Genomic DNA, 20338 nt, shown 5'->3' with positions numbered 1-20338 from the left:
TATGAATTGTTTTCAGAAATTCTTAAAAACTTAGAGAGCTATGAGAAAATTTATTCATGTTCTAACGCGCATTCGTCTGATCAAAGCAAAGGGGAGTACCATTCATACTAACAATGATTATGTGCAAAAGTAAGTAGAATATCAAGAAAAAGCAAGGCACCGGCCTTGATATAGATATAGATTGACGTCAGTTTAACCGTTGCATTTATCAACATTTTGTTTCGACTTCTTGTTCGCTCTTTTTATTATTTATTTCTGACTACTGAACATTTATCGTGAATCACGAGTCCGATTGATTGTTATCCATAAGAGTGTTACCAGGTGAGCCTTTTTTTTTTGCTGTATCTATTCTTTTTTATTTTTGTAAATATTTTATGATTATTATTTGATTATTTGAAATTATAATAAAAAATCCACGGTATCATGTATGCAACAGACCTAATAAATTTTTAATTAGCAAGATAAACTGAGTCGATTAGGCGGTATGAGCAACAAGCAAGAGCTCGTGAAACCAAATTTTTTTTTGAATCTACTCTTATTTTTCCACTAGAAAGGTCTTATTTTTTAAAATTTAATTCCTTCCACAGAACTTAAGAATTTAATTTTAACATTAATGAAAACTAATATTAGTTAAATATCGCAAACAGAGGCCGTAGTTTACTGCATTTTATATACAGACAATTTTTGATAATCATTATATATTATTTATATTAAAATTTTATATTTATTTATACATTGCTTACAAATAATGATCAGGAGTAACATGGGTGTATTACGTAAATAAATAGATATTTTCGACACAGTTTATTTAGCCTGTTAAGAATTATATTGACTTTTTAACTTAGGATTGCAAAACTATAGTTTGCACTACCTTACGAGGCAAATTGTGTTAATAGGTAAAACTAACTGTTTTAAATGCATTTTATTATAAAACAGACTGTGTTACCGATTTTCTATTAGTTAATTTTGTGACTTATTCAAGTTAAGTATGGGCATGCAATTAGAATTGTTTTACCTGATACTCCTTAGGTAACAATAAATATAATAGTGTATTATTTGAGGGATTCCTTTTTTTAATTTTTGGGTAATTCAAATTTTTGTTTTAGCTTATTATCAACCTGGACGCATCTTGTAGTCTGCCAATATCTGCCAGATCCTGATGTTATCACTGAGAGTGAGCCCGCGCATACAACGCCAGATGATTTTCATTTTTGAATTCAAAAAATGTAGTCTAAAACTTGTTCAGATGTTAAGCGGAAGGAATTAGCATTAGCTAAATAAAATCGGCTCTTTTTGCATTAAACTAGTAGAAACACCAACAACATGATGATCAGTTCGATTTAAGTGGTGAGGTGTGGGGTGGGTAGTGTAATGTCAAAGTGTATAAAAACTGGCTCAAGCTCAACTGCGTACCAGTTAAAAGTGAAAATACGAGCCAACTGGCGTCGACAGACTTCTTACGAAGTGTACGGAGGTAAATAATAATAATCGATACGCCGTAAACTTTTAGTCTTCACTGTGGGTTCGTTGCACCTCGTCAAAAAAGCCTAATTCAATGAGTTTTTTTTTGTATTTAGTTGAGACATAAATATATTGCTGTTAACGCTGTGATTTTATTTATGTGTGACCATATTTTTATTATCTATAAAGCATCTATAGACTTTTAACTCAAAAACATTGGATTTACATTTAGATATATATACATAAATTAAAATCGTGTATCAAACCAGCTCTATATAATACATTCGACTGTTACTTTGCAGTGATGATCAATGAGCATTTGAAATTGCTACAGAAAGCTCCGAAAAACTTTTTGCCACAGTAGGGCTATAGAAAGGTATATATTTTTTTTTATAAAAAAGCTTTTTGCATAGAAAACGTAAAGACAAAATAAAAGCTTAAAGTGCGCAGCTGGTAACCGGTTAAGAGCGTATCAGAGAAGACGAAAAGAGCTGGAGCAAGAGCGTAAGTGAGTTGCGTTTCGTTTGTTTTTATTCCGCTTCCGATTTGTTTTGAGTTTTCTTGAAGCAACGATACCGGTATCCAACGTTTTTGCTTTCCCTTTCTCTCATAGTCATTCTCTCAGCTGTCGCTCTGATCACTCTATCTTTAGTCTGTTGCTAGCGTTCGTGTTTAGCGGTTGTGTGACTGGAGTGTGTCTCCCAAATCTTTTGTTCGCGTGTGTGAACTGGAATTTAACTGCACACATATGTACATATGAATAGAAATTTGTAGTATAAATGTGTTTACATTTGTACTTGCATATGAACTTTATAGTGTGTAGTGGCGTAAAGTTTTGCAGTTTGTTAAAGCGAATTCAATGCTAAAACATCAAAAAAGCGATCAAATATATTGTTAAATCTTTGACTAAGCAATACAATGGCCGTGCGTTTCATGGATATGTTAAAGCTCACCTTTAAGTAAGTCTTTACCATCGCATTTATACCACTAAAATGAAAAGTTTTCGTTTGTTGTTGTTTTCTTTGCTGTGCGTGTTTCATGCTTTTGCTGATTTCTTGTTCAATCGTTAGTCGCTCGTCTCACTTACTACACGTACACTTGTGTATCTGTATCTACTACATACATATGTATGTATGTATTATACACACACACACACAAATACATACATACTATCTACGTTTGTATAAACATTTACAGCGCAAATACGTGCAAGCGAGATAAAAGTGATGGTGAAATTATTGCGTAAATTTGTTCAGCTCTTTTTTGCATAATTTTATTAATGGACTTCATTATTATTAAATTTGGATCAGTCGACAGTTTTATTTGCAAACACCATTATGTTTTTCTATGCATTTGCTAATACCTTGCATGTTTATTTTATTGCTTACCACGAAGCGGTTAGCATTTTTATTATAATTACAAATTATTACAATGCATTGTGTGCCAGCGGTCACACTTTAAATAAATTTATAAACAATTTAACTAGTGCTTTCGTTCGGTTATAACCGAACCCTGAACAGTTATAACATCCAAAAATTTGTTTGCTCAAAAATTTTAGTCTTGTAAATTGAAAAAAAAAAAAAAAATGTGGTCTTGTACATTAAATTTTCTGTAAATTGAAGAAGTTATCAATGTACATATGTACGTGCTCACATATTTACGTATTCATGTAAAATGTTAATGAAGATAGATCCATTAAATCACAATTAGCTTTAAGCAAATTGTTTTTATTCAGCAACTGAGCATGACTAGACAAGTATTAGAAAATAAAATTGTTTAAGTATTACCTTATCTAGATGCAATTCAAACATTTAGCATTCTTATAGCGCTGACTTGCAGTTCCAATACTGCTCTTCGATAATATATGTATGATTTTATGTACAGTACACGCACATTATCGTGAACGCTCTTGGTGTAAGGTAAACAATCGAGAACGCGCTATACCATGAACAAAAAATGCTAAATATTAATTAAGCACAATAATAAAGTAATTGATTTTAAAAAGCGTAAATAGCCTTGATCCTAATTTGTTCATGTTATCGGACAAGCACTGCACATTGGTATATATGTACACACACACACACAGTTGAAGCTTATCTCTTGTTGATAAACATACGACTGTATTAACAGGTACTTATACCTGCTTGTACATAACGTAGTTTGATTATACTGAACACAAATAAATGTGATTTTATTAATATAAAACAAAGTTCAAATTTCACTTAATAAGAAAATTCTGCTTTGCCGTGCAATCTTTCAAAATCGAATATATTGTAATCTTTGCTGAAACTCGCTTGGAATTATATTATAAACGCCTTTTTTATTGTTTATGAAACCAGTTTATTAAATAAAATCAGATTATTATAAAAAATAGACTATTCATTAAAGATAATTGTACTTCAAGTCCAGTTCTACAATAATTGATAATATACTGACTGCAGTTACAACGTAAATTGACTGGTCATACAGTAAACTAACTGTATAAATTACCAGTTGCTTGTTTCCACAGTCATTTATATGCAACAAACTGAGTATGTCAGGTACGTAGGACAGGTTGCGTGTAAAATATAAACAGTGTGATTAGCTTTGAGTTGCGCAATCGAGTTGCCACAAAATACCATAAAAATTAATAAAACAACTCAACTGCTTGAAAAACAAAAGAGATGAAAAATATACGGTGTGTAATAGAAACGAATAGATAGTCAATATAGAGGCGTCTGCGTTGCATATTAATCATTAAGTGGGAGGCGTTGAGGTTTGTCAAAGAAAACCAAAATAGGGCTTACGCCTGGCGAAGTCATAACACTTTCGAAAAACGCAATTGAACCATGCAACCAGATCGGCGACATTGAAGCCGGTTCGGTTCGGCTTCGAATACGGAACGTAACTGCGAAATTTGTTTGCGATTTGTTTGGACTTACGTTTCCTCTCCCTCTCCTATACAGGGTGCTCAGCTTCAAGTTCGAGCAGCGCCGCTTGACGACAGCCATCTATTCGGTAGTTAAGACCAAACTGGGGTCAGTTCGTGGCGTAAAGCGCAATACGATTTGGGGCGACAGCTACTACAGCTTTGAAAAAATACCGTTCGCCAAGTCCCCTCTCGGGGAGCTGCGCTTCAAAGCCCCAGAGCCCGCGGAGCCCTGGGCTCATGAGCTTGACTGCACTTCGCCCGGCGACAAGCCGCTGCAGACGCATCCATTCTTTCGCAAATTTTCAGGTTCCGAAGACTGTCTGTATCTAAATGTCTATGCCAAAGACGTGAGTATTGAATAGCAGCACAATTAGTGGGCAACTTACACTGATTTCCGTAATATTAATTACAGCTACAGCCGGAAAAGCCGCGTCCCGTACTAGTGTGGATCTATGGCGGTGGCTTCCAGGTGGGCGAAGCCTCGCGCGACATGTACAGTCCGGACTTCTTCATGTCTAAGGATGTGGTGCTGGTGTCCATAGGCTATCGTCTGGGAGCCTTCGGATTTCTCAGCCTAGACGATCCGGAGCTGAATGTGCCCGGCAATGCGGGGCTCAAGGATCAAATCATGGGCCTCAAATGGGTGCAGCAGAACATTGAAGCCTTTGGCGGTGATCCGAACAATGTGACTCTGTTTGGCGAGAGTGCTGGTGGTGCCTCCACTCATCTGCTAACGCTAAGTCCACAAACAGAGGGTCTGCTGCACAAGGCCATTGTCATGTCGGGAAGTGCGCTGTGTCCTTGGGCCCAGCCGCCGCAGAGCAACTGGGCCTATCGCCTGGCACAAAAGCTGGGCTACGCGGGCGCCAACAAGGATAAGGAAATCTTCAAGTTTCTATACAATGCCAAGGGCGGAGATATTGTGAAGGCGACGGCTTCAGTGCTCAGCAAAGAGGAGAAACACAATCGCGTGCTCTTTGCCTTTGGCCCTGTGGTGGAGCCCTACAAAACAGAGCACACAGTCATAGATCGGCCACCCTATGAGCTTATGCAGCAAACTTGGAGCCAGCGTGTGCCCATCATGTTTGGTGGTACAAGCTTCGAAGGTCTGCTCTTCTATCCAGGTAAGTGTACGCATATCAACAGTTGGCTTCTTAATTATTGCTTTACAAATTACAGAAGTTACGCGTCGCCCAGCCACGCTGGACGAGGTGGGAAACTGTCAGAATGTGCTGCCAATAGATTTGGGCGAGAACTTGGATCCCAAGCTACGCGAGAATTATGGATTGCAGCTGAAGCGCATGTACTTTGGCGACGACTCTTGCAACAAGGCTAACATGCTCAAGTTCCTGGACCTGGAGTCCTATCGTGAGTTTTGGCATCCCATCTATCGTACAGCGCTGGCTCGCGTGCGTCAGGGTAGCGCCCACACGTATCTGTATCGCTTTGATCACGACTCCAAGCTCTGCAACGCCATTCGTATTGTTCTCTGTGGCCACGAGATGCGTGGTGTCTGCCACGGTGACGATCTGTGCTACATCTTCCACAGCATGCTCGCGAACCAGGCAGCTCCAGATTCACCAGAGCGCAAAGTAATCAGTGGCATGATTGACATTTGGACCAGCTTCGCGCTGAACGGCGATCCGAACTGTGAGAGCATAAAATCTGTCAAGTTTACGCCGCTTGACAGCGAAAGCAATTTGCACTGCCTAAATATTGGCGAGCAGTTCGAGTTTAAGCCATTGCCAGAGCTGGAGAAGCTGCAGTTGTGGAGCAGCTTCTATACCAGTGGCAAACTCTAAGCTGGACTGCAAAAGTGCGTGAAGTCTTCGGTTTTATAGCTTTAGCTGCCTCTATTGTATAGACCATGTAAATGAGGCCTTGTAAATATTTATTACTGTTGTAGTCCTAAGCTAAGGTTGGCTCATATACCATACATAACACTCGTGTATAAATTATTTGAAATTATTACAAAGCAAATTGCCGAATAGTTTGCGTTGACAAAGGTGCGTGATACTTTAAACAACTTTTTGTTAATTCTGACACTTTAGTCTTTTGCTGTCTGTCAGCTGGCTGTCCTCTTTGGCCTCTTGTCAGCCAGTTTCACACCCCTCCAACTAGCTATACATGTATATTTATATATATATATATATATATATATGTGTGTGTGTGTGTGTGCGTGTATGCCGAGGTTTGAAAGTCAACAGGGACGGGGACAGCGACAGCGAAAACAATTTCCGCCGCACCACCGCCAAACAATGGCACCCCTGAGGAGTTGGGCTAGAGGAAAAAAAGACAACAAATTCCATTAAAAATTTTGCAAGTTTTAAGTTTTTTGGTTCACCCTTTGTCATTTAGAACATGCTAAAATGTTTGCGAGGCAAATCCGAAAGGGGTCTTGCTCGTTGTCCATGGTCATGGCGCGGATATTCTGAACGAGCTGGTGTTCACTCATCAACGAAGTGAAAATTTCATTTGCCGACACGCCGCGTGGCCATTTCAATGGGCTCAAAATGTTTTACTTGCCTTTTATTATTATTTTTTGTTGGCTTTTTTTCCTCACGTTTTTTACTGACATCAGTTTTAGATCGTGCTATGGTTAGGACATGCGAGCGAGTGCGTCCGCTAAGTTTTGGTCATGTGCGCAACGTGTAAAAATGGGCGTAAACTAAATAAATTTGAATTTTTTGCTTTGACTGAAAATACTCGCAAACGATTTTTATTTGAAAATTCGTCAGTCTGTATTCTGCGCTCAACAAGTTTTCATTAAATACTCTCAAATTTAAAGCTTAGATAGGAATCCGACTTTAATCTCGCCTATTTTATTGTATGCAACAAGCACATTGAATGTTTTCACTTTGCCTGGCCCACATTCATTAGTCCTGGTGTGCCTGTGCCTCGTTGTTGTCCAGTGTCTGATGTCTGATCATTTTTTTTGCGGTTTTCATTGCGGTCGTTGCTTAACAAAAACGGCTTCACGCACGAAAGCAAACACATGCTGTTTTGCTTGCACAATCCACCGCAATAATGGGGCGTCCAGCCTTGGCGTTTATTGGAATTCAACTTTTATCAAATTAAATTTTCCGGATTACAGGTATTTAGAGCTGAACAGTCTGCGGTTTGGCTGTACTGGCAGTACAAGTGGCATTAGTGGTTGTAATTGAATTTCTGCAATGAACAGAATTGTTTTTTTTTTTTTGCGAACGCTTTGGACTTATTTAATTTACAGTACATTTGAATAGTGAAAAGTAAAAAAATAAATTTAATACAGATTAGACAGGAGCGGAATTGGCTTACTTGTGTTTGCTCTGAAATAAAGTCTAGCTCTATATTTTTATTGATTAGTTTGCATCTCTGGCTTTCTCACTCTCTGCTCCTGAATGTTCGCTTTTGCACTTAGCTGCTTCGTGGAACTTTGGAAGCTGCCATAATACGTAAGTGCAGCCTTTAGTTTTTATGACTGGCATAGCTGCAACTCAATTATGCTACAAGAATAAATTTTCTACTAAGTGTCTCAAATTATATAAAGAAGGATCTAGAGGGAAATCCAGGACCAACAGCTATGACTTTCACCTGAGCATCAAATCCAGACTCAAGCGCCCACGAACTCAACGCAACTCAATTTGTGTGCCAGATTTTGTTTTGTGGGGTGCTTTGTTTTTTCTAGAAACTACATATAGAGGCAAAAGACTTTAAAAACAAACATAATTTAAGTGCACATAAAATGAGTTGCTCACGCAGGCACTTGCGTCTGCAGCCCTAACCTGCAAGCCAACGAGCTATGCACTCCAAGGCTATGAACCGCATTTTATGCACTTTCCAGTAAAGTTATTGAGTAATCAGCTTTAAAACCCGTATACTTACTAGCTGTTGCAGCATCGCTTGGTGCGGGGAGCAGTTGTTTGCTTCCTTGCTGTGGCACAGTGGACGCTACGCCTGCACTCAACTGCTGTTGGCAGCAGCATGCGCCATAAAATGCGCAAAATGTATGCTGAGGCACGTGGCAGCTGAAAATGATAGCGCGACATGCTTGCTTTATGCTTTTTGGGTGTTGCGATTTATGCAACTTTCGCTCGCTCTCTCTCCCCCTTCTCCGCTCTAATGCTCTTCCCCCTGTGCACCACATATATATATATGTGTGTGTGTGTGTGTGCCTGTGATAGGTTGCTGCAGTCGGCGCGAGCAATTGCGAAGCTGCTGTTCCTTAGCAGACCCCGCATTGCCCGCAGACAAGGTGACATATGAGTGCTAATAAGTTTTCCCCATCAAGCCAAAACTAATCAGCAAAAGCAGACGCACAATGAATATTTCATTCATACGAAGTCTGAGATGTATCACGGTCGGACGCAGTTTACTTTTACACTTCGATGCCAAAAGAAAACAATTGGAAGTGGCTTTATTGCAAGAAAAATTGTTGCTCTAGTGAGAAAATTGTTTACGCTTAAGTACGCTAAGAAATGTATATAAATTTATTGGAATAAACATAGTTTTTCACTTATTATTATCAAACATTATGGTACACGTAAAAGAAATTTAATTTCAGGATCATTACTTCTCGAATAATACTAACTATTGTAATACTAATATTACTCAAAAAAACATAAGTACATACAAAAATAAAAAATAATTTAATTTGCAATTGTATGTTTTTTAATATTATAAGGACTTCATGCCATGAAGTCGAAAGCAGATCGCTAACAAACTAAGCTGAAAATATTTACAAAAATAAAATTAAAAAGGATGTGTTAAAGTCAGTCAGCCAGCAATACATGCTGAGCCATTGACGTCCATCTCACTGTCTTTATGGCTAACAAGATCTCAGACCCTATAAGAGCTATAGAATCCAAGTTTGGAATGTATCTCACCCATCCAGGCAATAAACTACCTATTTTTAGCGTGTATCTTAAGATTGTGGAAAAGAAAGTAACAATGAGACAACACATAAAATATTTCAGATATTCAACATATTGACGACTGGACTTCAACGATTATATAAGCAATAAGACAGAGACAAAGATGATGAGAACTAATAATCAGCTAATTTCTACACCCGATATCCGACTTTGGAGATTTCCGTCAATTTTTGAGATTCTCAAATCTATCTATGGGCTAAGTGTATTTTAAAATCGGCTTTGCTCACCTTCAGGACCACCAATTCTTAAGTCTAAAATTTGTGTGCTGCGAACTCATTAGGCGCATTGGAGAAATTTTTGCGTGGAAGACACGTTCAAGGCATCTGTAATAATTCATGCCAGTGGATGATTTGTTTTAGCACTAAAATGAGCACAAGCTGCCTTCACATTTGGCCATTGTTAAGGTGTGGACATAACTTGTTAGTCTCCTTTCCAGTTCGAGGTATACATACATTGAACGCGCTGTTTAGCAAGTGACTTTTGCAAAATTATTTTTAGGTTGTCAAAACGCATTATCATATGAGATTCGCATTATGCGTTTTATTCACATTTTTCCGGTAAGTATTATTAACTGTTAGTAATTTAATATTAATAACATTAATAAATTGAAAGCTAAGATGCAATTTTAATTCGGACTTTGCTGCTAAGAAATAATTATTTGTCAAGCTCACTACTAAATTGCAGTATAATTAGACTTGAAAGCTTTTCACATTTTATTATACCTCATAAGTTTTCAAAGTTTGTTTTCAGTGTAGCGAAGTACAGGTAAGTTTTTGTAACGATGTAAATATTTTGTTAAATAGTCTGGCATATAAAGAAAGTGATATTTTTGTTAAAAATTATATTAAATATTCGCTGTTTCTTTTATTGCTGTGTATTGTCGAAAGTAACTTTTTCTTGGAGCGAAAGAATTATTGGTACAAAATAAAAAAAACTATGCAAATTGACAAAATACTTCGGTTTCCTTTTTGCAAATGTGAGTATTTTATGGTTATTAGCTACTTAAATGCATATGTAATTATTCAACATTAATTACTTGTCAAAATTATTTCTAATAAAACGCTTTAAATAGTCATTATAAAACAAGTGGACAAATTAAAGTTGGGCGCCACCAACTTTTTAATACACTTTGACTAGGGCATCGCAGCAAACACATGCATGCACTCCAACAAAACTACACACAAAACAACATAAACGCGTCACAGCTCGTTTTCGCGTAGCGTCAGCAGCGACGCCGCCGCTGCTCGGCAGCGTCGTTTGTATGGCGCGTCAGCACGTGCACCCCGCTGTCTATATTGAAAATTGAAATGTAAATTTTCACAATCGGTCGAAAACATGACTAGGCAATTTTGTGATTTATTTCAGATTTTGAATGCCTTATAAATCGTTTTTTTTTTTTATTTGCGGGGAAGGGGGGAGGAAATAAAAGAAAATAAAATAAAAGCGTAGTGTCCTGAATATAGGAGCACCTACATAAAGTTTGGTTGCTCTAGCTTTTATAGTTGCTGAGAAACACGCACTCATACAGAGGACGGACAGACGACATGGCTATATCGACTTCAACTCGTCGACTTGATCAAGAATATATATACCCCATAGGGTCTGCACGCCTCCTTCTCCCTGGTACATACATTTGCACAACTCATAATACCCTTTTTCCATGTTTACAAAAATTTCAAAGTGTATAAAAAGGTGTCAAATTGTCGCTTTCTATGCAAAAAGTTATATTGCATTTGCGGAATTGAGGCAAAACCATTCGGGAAATTGCTGAAATTGCGGAAGTAAGTAAAACTACAGTTCAAAAATTCTTAAAAAATCCAGAGGTATACAAAAAAAAACTGTAAAAAGAGCCCGCTCGTCAACGTTGTCTGAGCGTTTAATACGTCAGATTAAGCATTTAGCTGTTAATACACAGGCTAGTTCGCGAGATATTAAAGCTAAACTATCTCTAAACATCACTCACCGTCGTATTCAACAAATTTTGACGGAAAATGATAACATAACATATACAAAAATGGTGCACAACCTATGCTTCTGCCCAGGCACAAACACACTCGTATGAAATTCGTCGAAAAATATAAGTTTTGGACTACAAAGGGGAAAATGTTGTGTTTCGCTCAATGCCTGACCCCGCTTGGCCGAAGTTATTACGAAACACGGAGGCAATACGCATTATTAAGCATGATTTTTTTTTATCATTTTGACCTTTACAATATTAAAAAAGAGTTTTTTAATTTCAGTGTACCAATAACTTTTTCCTTTGAGGCAACTTTATTTTATTTTTTTTCATAGAATGATTTTTTTTTTTCAAACTAGTTTTAACTAACTATAATAGTAATGTGCCTTATCTTTAATAATAAATTTCTAAAAAATGTATAGGATATGTAAATTGGATTTTATTTGTTAAAGTATTCTTGTACCAATAATTATTTCGCTGAGGTACTTGAAATCTAAAAGTATGCCAAAATATTAATGTGCGACACATATACACAACCTCACACACACACACGCGCAAATATTCACATCGGCATAGTGCTCGATATTGCAAATATTTATATGCACATGTATATGTATATACATACATGTGGTCAGCAAACACTATAAACAGCAATGGGCGTGGCAGTGTGTTAAGGATGCAAACTCCAGTGTCCAGACCATGCAAAACGGCCGCAGCCAGAACAAACCGCAGCAAACTAATAATAACCAGTAAAGCCACAAGGCAAAATAAAAAAAGAAACCACGATACAACTACAAGAAGAGAAAGAGAGAGAGAGTGTGCGAATGTAGAGGAGATAGCAGTAGTTTTCACTAAGTACAGCAAGTGTGATGCTGGCCAAAGCGCGGGGGTAACAACAGAGCAAACATAATTGCAACCACGAAATTTACAAATAGCTTTTAGTGTCAGCGCAAAATACATAACACATACTCACACACACACACACTCATACTCATGCGCAAGTAATGCTCATGCACTCAATGCAAAACAGGCAAAGTGGCATCGCATGTTGCATACTTTTGTGGGCGGAAACTGTCGTAAAACAAATGCACTACGGCGTTGCAGACATCTACAGCTCCTAGTACGGCAGCTCTGTGTAAACGACTCAAAGCCCAACGGCAGGATAATATTTTTGCCGCTATGGACACTCGAGAGCACATCTAATTTGTCATGGTGCCTAAAAGCGAGCAAAAATGCAAACATGCAACGCCACAAGCAATAACTGCAGCAAAGCAAAAATGAAAAGAAAAATATCTACACTTACACTAACAACTGGCCCAGAACTGCTTCTGGCCAGTTCGCTAAATGCAGAGCGCTGCCTTGTCCTTGGCCAGTAATTAATGCCGCGTGTGGGGTGGCTAGCATATCGCTGCTTTGTTGCAACGCTTGTAGTTGTCATTATGTATCCATCCTCTATCTTTTACTATTTCTGTTTCACTCTCTCTCTCTCTATGTTATACTTCAGTGAAGTAACTTCACACAAAAAACCAATCGACAGTTTGAAACCCGTACATAGGATTCATACTAGAGGTGGAGAACTATCGATAGTGAGCGCAATGATATTCGACGATAGTAAATTTTGAACATCGATAGTGCCATCGATAGTCGTCGATACTATCACCCGATATAAAAAATTTGTTTATTTTAACCAAAAGTTTCGGTTTAGAAATAAAAAAGTATTAACATTTTTCTCCTTAAGCCTCTCTGAAACAATTTGGCATGCCTTGCTGAATGTTCTTTCCGATTAAACGGACGTAGCGGAAATGAAGAGATATTTGCAAAAGGCTTTTTATTGACGGAAAGTCAGTTTGATTCCCCTGAAATAAAAGTAATATAATTAATTATATAGAACCTATAAATTGTTTTTCTGTATGTCTAATTCAGATGGTCGATGATGACTGGCAATTGTCCTCTCCAGAAATTGCCTTTTAGTTAAAATTGCATCTACTCGTGCGTTTCCAAGTTTGTTTCCCGATTGCTCACACAAAAAATCAAACAATGTGTCCTGGGAGCTAGTTTTTTTCTTTAATTCCTGACAATATAACACAGAGCATAGAACATGCGCCAACAAATTTTTTTTGGCGAAGTGAGACGACATTTGGAGGCACCACCGATAATGGTTGGGCCACTAGTTCATAAAAGCAAAGTCTTCAACCAGTACACTATGGTCCCAATGTCCATTTTTTTTTTTGGCATAAAGTCGAAATTTCAATGTTCGAATTTTGCTGATGCAATCTTAACGTAAATACATGGCACACATACAATATAATTTTTAAAAAATTTATATTTTTATGTTAATTTTTTTGTGAGCTCTTAAAAGTCTTAAAAGTCAAAACAAAAAAAAATTTTTTTTTAAGATGATTTTAATTTTTGTCACAATTAAATATTTTTGTGTCAATTAAAATAATTTAATAATGTAAAATGAAGACAAAAGTTAAAATTATCTATTTGCTTCTGTGGATTTGTGTAGAATTTTTTTTTTTTTTTTTATAAAATTTGTATATTTTATTAATTAACAAGTTTTCTGCTTCCTTTTTTGGCAGCTTGACTAGTTAGATATTATTAAAAAAAAAAAATCCTAATAGCTAATCATATTATAACTCTCGTTGGGGTGTCCTGTGGGTGACACCTCTTCAATCTCCTTGTCATTGGAGAGTTTCTTAATCTTCTCGCTAATGTGTTTGGATGTAGAACCATTCTCCTCAGGAAGTTTGCCGAATGTTTCTGAATAGCATCGCCAACCTTGAGGACCTTAAGATCTCTTTCAATGTCTCTCGTGCGCATGTACCATTACACATTCTTCTTAGTATTTTGGCTTGCGCTACCCTTATTTGGTTTAAATTGGTTTTAGCCGCAATACCATAAATTTGGACAGCATATCTCCAGATCGGGCAAAGTATGGCTTTGTAGATATGCACTTTGCTTCGAAGAGAGAGCTTACTAGCTGGTGCAAGTAGCCACGCCATTTTCTCAGCTTTTGCCATCACCGTTTTCGTGACCATGGTGGTGTGCATTTTAAAGGTCAATCTTCTGTCCAGTACAACACCAAGGTACTTTTGACTTCGCTTGTGCGTCAATATGGAGCCTTGCATAGTTATGTCTCCGCAGGACAATGGTCTTGTGGCGAATGTCACATTCGCACACTTGTTGCTGTTAATGCCTATGTTCCATTTCTTGGCCCAGAGCTCAAAGGAGCTTACGTACTGCTGCAGTGCTTCAGTAGAAATGTCAATGCTTACGCTTCTTGTTAGCACTGCAGTATCATCGGCATACGTTGCTATTAATACATTGTCCTCGTCTAGGCCCGTGATGCTGTTGTGGTTAGGCATGTAGAAAATTTAAATTCGTTTTCTACTTACAAGCTGAGGCTTACTGAGAAAAACTAATAGCGTACGTTTGTTCTTATAAGTATCGTATTTGACCGCGCAGTAACAGTTTGTCCCCGTTTTTCCGCCTTTTCGGGCGTCAATGGCGGGTTGGTTCCTCCCCAGAAACCCAAGAGACCAGAATCAGCTCAACCGGGGTCAATAGAAATCTGAAGGAAACCCTGCAAGCCCTCATGAACACGACGTTTAACGACTTTCTGGATTAGCTTTAACCTGGCGACCCGGAGCACAACCTCTGACAAGTCACTAAGCACATCAAAGGTCCTAAAAAGCGAGCAGTGCCTATCCAGGATAGCAACGGCTTCTGGTGTCGCTTAGACGACGACAAAGTACTTTTGCAGAGCACCTGAGCAACGCATTCACCCCTAAGGTTGAATGAACCCTGAAAAGTCTACTCATACCACCTTCAGGCTGCGGTCAGGTGACTGCCCAACTAGCCTAGAAGGATCTACAATCCCAATGGAGCCTACACCAAAATATCTAGACATGACATGACATACTAGAAGGCTCATCTGGCGCGCCCACCTCACACGCAAACACAAACAAGCGCAGGTAAAATTAAATAAATGGTACTGGCTGATAGGCAGGAACTCCAAGCTTAAGATAAATGTCAAGTTCCTAGTCTACAAGACCATTGTGAAGCCCATCTGGACTTATGGTATTCAGCAGCACCAACCGGCTAAGAATTCAAAGACTCCAAAACAGAGCACTGCGCATAATTTCCAAGGCGCACCCCTACCATGACAATAATACCATCCACACCGAGCTCAACATCTCTTGGGTGAACGACGTCATAGCATCCTAGACACAAAGCTACGTCTCCAGACTACATAACCACCCCAACATCCTTGCCATAAACCTTCTCGATAATAGTACCACCACCAGACGACTCAAAAGAACTCGTCCACTCGACCTCCACATTCAATGTAAGAAAAGATCTTAAATGCATGTATTATGACAATATTTAATTATTGCCTCTTCAGGCAGATGTTAAATAAACTCACAAACACATACACACAAAACAGCTAACGCGTCACGGCTCGTTTTCGCTGAAGCGTCAGCAGCGACGCCGCCGCTGATGCCAAAAGAAGTATACATATAAACAAAAAAGTTCGAAATGTCTGGCTGCAGAGCACGGAGTTTATTTTTTTTATTTTTTTTCATCCCAACAATGACGATGAAATTGATGACGATTTATTAAATATATTATAAGTTTGATGTTAATAAAAGTCAGCTTTTTTCTTAACTTTTTTTCTCTAGTATTCCGCTTTTTTCAGCTTTTTTTCGTAGATCCAGCTTTTTTGCTCAGAGAATAATGACATCACTGCCTCTGTGTTGTACTTATGATTAGTGATACAAGAGAATCGCAAAAAGCGGTAAATCAAAGTGTTAAACAAGGTTAAAAATAAAGTGTTCGAATAATATTTGTGCGCGTTTTTTAAGCACTTTGTATTTTCCTGTCGTGCTCATAGTGTTACACCAGTGGTGTAGTTGAAAACAACAGTTACTTCATGAACGCATTTTATTCACCATTTATTATTTACCAGCTGCATTAAAATATTTAAATATATGTCGGATCTAAAATTATTGTTCTCAGTGTGTGACGAATAATTTTGCACGTTTCTCTTCACACTCTCTAACGGTTGTTCGTGAGTTCGCTTTGTTCCGTTTATTTGCCAGATGGTCAAAATAGTTCGAAACGAGCTTATTGTGTGAGGTTAAAGGTTTGAGAGAGTTACGCTCTATACGATTGTCATGCGTCTGTGCGTGAGTCACTGCGAGAGACAGAGACGGTTAGAGGTCTTTGACAGTAAGAGCAGATCGACAGTGAGGTGTTTTCGGCAGATATACCATATACATAAACTTTTAAAACCTGACAAATAACTGTCGTTAAAGTTTACAAAAGGTAGTATGTGACAGTGGATTTTTTTTAGACTTATCTTATTTTTGTTACAACTTTTATTATTTTGGATTAAATTTGATTTTGTTTTTTTTATATTCTTTAGAAATGTATAAATATTATAAATACAAAAAAATATAAAAAATTAAAAATTTGTAAATTTTTCTACATGCGAAAAAACTTTTGTGACAAATTATATATATGTACCAAATGTGGTTGCTCTAGCTCTTATTTGAGACTCATCGGTTTTCAACATCCGTTCATGTTCCGGTCGTGTGAAGACTTTGCAATTGTTTTATTATTTCACGTTTAGTTGCAGTGAAAATTGCACAACGCTGATTTAGTTATTCTGCCGAATTACCAATGAAATAGATTTTAAGGAATTTTTGATCTGTGTTTGGTGGTGGTAACAAAGCGCCCGCTCGATGGTGAATCTGTCCTTGAATCTAAATTTTGTTATGCCATTCGTGAAAAATGATAGTTGTTCATGTTGATAATAGAGTGACGCTATTACCTTATAACTCGGATTTTTGGCTGGCTGTTGAAAAACCTCTGCTCCAAATGACGTCATTTGAAAACATTCCTTATATTTTTTTGAGTGCAACAGGAAATGGTTTGATTTGCCTGCAATTTTTATATCGAAGCGAAATAAAAAATAAAATAAAAAAAACTACTATGTCCTAGGCATAGGAGCACCATACATCTTATAGTTGCTCTAGCTCTTATAGTTGCTGAGAAACATGCACTCATACATACAGACAGACGGACATGTCGACTCAGTTTGTCTTGCTGATCAAGAATATATATATTTTGTGGGGTCTGCCACGCCTCCTTCTTCCTGTTACATACATTTCCACAGCTTTATAATAGCCTTTTCCATTTTTTACTAAAATGTCAAAGTGAATACAAAATGAATAAGTCCAGGCGTCTGAACGTAGCTTGGACTGATTGAAACGAATAAAATTGAGACGCTCTGTTTTTACTTTGACATATACAGTGTATATTATACACTTCTGGTCTTAGGTTAGACGCAATCTTACTTACGTTCAGAATTCTTTTATAACTTTTACGTTAGTGAAAAAAATGCAAAAACATTGGGCATTTAATTATACTTCGAGATTATTAATTAAAATTGTTAGGCAACGATAATAGATAACTATTTATATATAAAAGAAAAATTATTTTATTTTATTCTACATAAATTCGACCCTTTATAGAATTATACAGTGAATCTATGTAGGTCGCTCCAAGCACGCTTAATAGCTGCAGTCAATGTCTCCTTGTCTTCGTACTGCTTTCCTTCTTCGTATATCTTACGCGAAAGCCAGCCCCAAACATTTTCAATTACGTTAAGATCGAGAGAGTATGGTGGCCCCGTCATGATATTAACATATAAATAATAAATAAAGCTTATCTTTACGCAAATCGTGATAATAATATTTAAATACGTCAGGGCCATCTAAATTAAAACGTTTTTCATCTGTAAAAACAACCGGAACGCCAATCATTAAGGCGAGTGTCAGATTGAATCGTCCACTTCATGTATGCTTTTGAAAATTGTAGCAGTTTTTCTTTGCCTAAAGCATTAAGAAGCGGTTTTTTCTTGATTTTCCGATGCTTCAGATGTTCGGCATTTTTGATTGTACGTGTTTTCCCCTCTAAAGTTTTTTCCATATGCCTGTGGATCCTTTACATACCTATCAACTTTGTTCGTACAACTTTGTTGTCGGAGTCGAAAGTCCGGTTTGTAAGATTGTGAAAGCATGCTCTGCATTATGATGTGATCTGAGGCCTAATTTTTAAATCTTCACATCCAAGATTCAAAAGAAAGTGGTGAGAAATTGTGGTAGCTATGGACTATCGTGATAGTCTAAACACAATCGATGGTACTGCCCAGGCCGCCACCATCGATAATGTCGATAGTACCATCGATGTTTTTACAGCACACAAGCAGCCGAAATTGCTGCTGTTGCTGCCCGACAATTTTTCATAAGCCTTTACAAGACTTTGCGTGGGTAAACACAAAGTCCCGAAAATGAATTGAAGAAACGCAAGAAAAAGTCATGCAATTTTTGCTCACCTAATTGTGCGCGTCTCTTTCGCTACCTGCTGTTGCGACGGCGCGGCTGCCAGTGCAGACAGAGCGAGATAGCAAGCGAGATTTTTTCTCTCTTATTCTTATATGTACAGTGCTATATGGTTTTTTTTCCGTTTTTTTTTTTGGCATTGAAATTTGGTTTAAATACATTTTTTAAGCTCCCAAGATTACCTTCCAAGTTTCAAATGATTTGGGGCACTATTTCATATAGCTGCCATATAACCGATATGGCCGACATGCAAAAAAATCTCCATTAAACATTTTTATTTCTTATTTTCTTTATCTTTAATGAAAAAAAAGAACAACAAAACAACAACAAAAATAAAAGATCACATTTTAGTATTCATCTCCATTATTAGTGCTTCATTCTGAAAGTAAAGATACATTTTAAAAAATTTTAAATAAGTTTGGTTATGGTACTTACCATAGAAGTTACTTAATTTTCTTCTAGTTCAAAGTATTCATCTTCTGAAGCAATAACCTCAAGTTCGTCCAGTTGTTCAAAATCTTCGTCGTATGAATTTTGTGTGGAATCTGGATCATCATTCACACATTGAATTTCCAAATATGGTGCTTGTAGTAGAGATATAACTTCTGCTGGTATGGTTTTCTTTTTGATTGTATTTAGTCGATCTTTTAAATATGTACTGGACAGCAACGGATCAGAACTGTCCATGGATCTATTGAAAACGTCAGTAATATTGTTTAATCGACTACATTTTCTAGCGTGGCCTCTTCTATCTCTCTTATATAATTTATTTCGGGACTCTGATGCATGTTCCCCAAGGCATCCTACAGGAACTAAACAAGTGTCTATTATTTGGTAGCCATGTACTAAGACTTTGTGAACAGTGGGCGACATCGGATACCAAGGATATTTTTTCTGATAGGCCACAAAAACTTTAGCACAGAAGTCTTTAAACTTTTCCGACCTTATTTCGTACTTTAATTGTAAAAGTCTTTATTCGTTCTTTTAGTTTAGGCTTATCGCTGTCCTTGACATGCCACTTCTTAAGCTCAATTCTATATGAGATTTTTAGAACAAACTCGAAAATAGCGGATCCAAGCATGTAAAGGACTGATTCCATATTGAAGAGCGTGTGCCTTAGCCATAAAAGCCATCGAGTTTGTCTTTAATGTTGAGCAATTGTTTTGGCTTTGCTTTACAGATTGGGGAAGACTGACAAGAGTTGGTGCCTGTCAATATGTTTAAGACTTTACCATCTATTAGTGTCATGTGACCAATATACTCTACATATATATTTTTTTCTTTAAATTTATACAAATATATTTGCATATTGCGAATCTGGGCATCCAAATTTTCTTTTTTCATTTAATATAAGAGAGGTAGTTTCCTTAATGCATTCAATCTTCAATGGGCGGCAAAATCTAACAGATTGCGGAGTCTTATTGAGCCAAATAATTTGTTGCGTTTCATTTGTCGATTTCAATGGGACAATTGTAGTCACAAACAGTGAACTGTCAATTGAAGGACTATAGTGGATCTGGAAACTCTGTTTGTATAAACTCTGGCCGGACGAACCATCATATCCATAGCTGAAGAATAACTTGCAATGTACCACGTTGGAGAAGTGTTTCTAAGACCTCGTGTTGCAATTCAAGAACGCGGGAATGATGTATCATCCAACAGATTTTGGCAATGATACAAGTGC

General features: G+C 37.3%; 1 protein-coding gene across 3 annotated transcripts; it reads left to right on the top strand.

Annotated features, from left to right (window-relative positions):
• The first annotated feature begins 6 nt into the window (after window positions 1-6).
• On the top strand, window positions 7-6343 carry LOC117134644 (esterase B1). Of its 3 annotated transcripts, none has more exons than XM_033294180.1 (4): window positions 7-129; window positions 4407-4719; window positions 4785-5496; window positions 5552-6343. In XM_033294180.1, exons 1-4 carry the CDS (start codon window positions 41-43, stop codon window positions 6172-6174), a joined length of 1737 nt encoding a protein of 578 aa, XP_033150071.1. In that variant the 5' UTR covers window positions 7-40; the 3' UTR covers window positions 6175-6343. The 3 variants fall into 3 exon arrangements, with proteins under 3 accessions (XP_033150071.1, XP_033150072.1, XP_033150073.1); XM_033294181.1 differs by lacking the exon at window positions 7-129 and adding an exon at window positions 2129-2420; XM_033294182.1 differs by lacking the exon at window positions 7-129 and adding an exon at window positions 3964-4001.
• Window positions 6344-20338: the final 13995 nt, after the last annotated feature.

The sequence above is a fragment of the Drosophila busckii genome, chromosome 3R (assembly GCF_011750605.1).
Source record: "Drosophila busckii strain San Diego stock center, stock number 13000-0081.31 chromosome 3R, ASM1175060v1, whole genome shotgun sequence".
Classification (NCBI taxonomy): domain Eukaryota; kingdom Metazoa; phylum Arthropoda; class Insecta; order Diptera; family Drosophilidae; genus Drosophila; species Drosophila busckii.
The sequence above is the reverse complement of the archived record's forward strand: the minus strand, read 5'-3'. Positions and strand labels throughout refer to the sequence as shown.

Excerpts from the sequence above, each read along its gene's own strand:
- LOC117134644 (XM_033294180.1), top strand. The coding sequence starts at position 41 with ATGAGAAAATTTATTCATGTTCTAACGCGCATTCGTCTGATCAAAGCA. Across the intron at positions 4,720-4,784 it reads TAAATGTCTATGCCAAAGAC|CTACAGCCGGAAAAGCCGCG; the intron begins GTGAGTATTGAA and ends TATTAATTACAG. Across the intron at positions 5,497-5,551 it reads AGGTCTGCTCTTCTATCCAG|AAGTTACGCGTCGCCCAGCC; the intron begins GTAAGTGTACGC and ends TACAAATTACAG.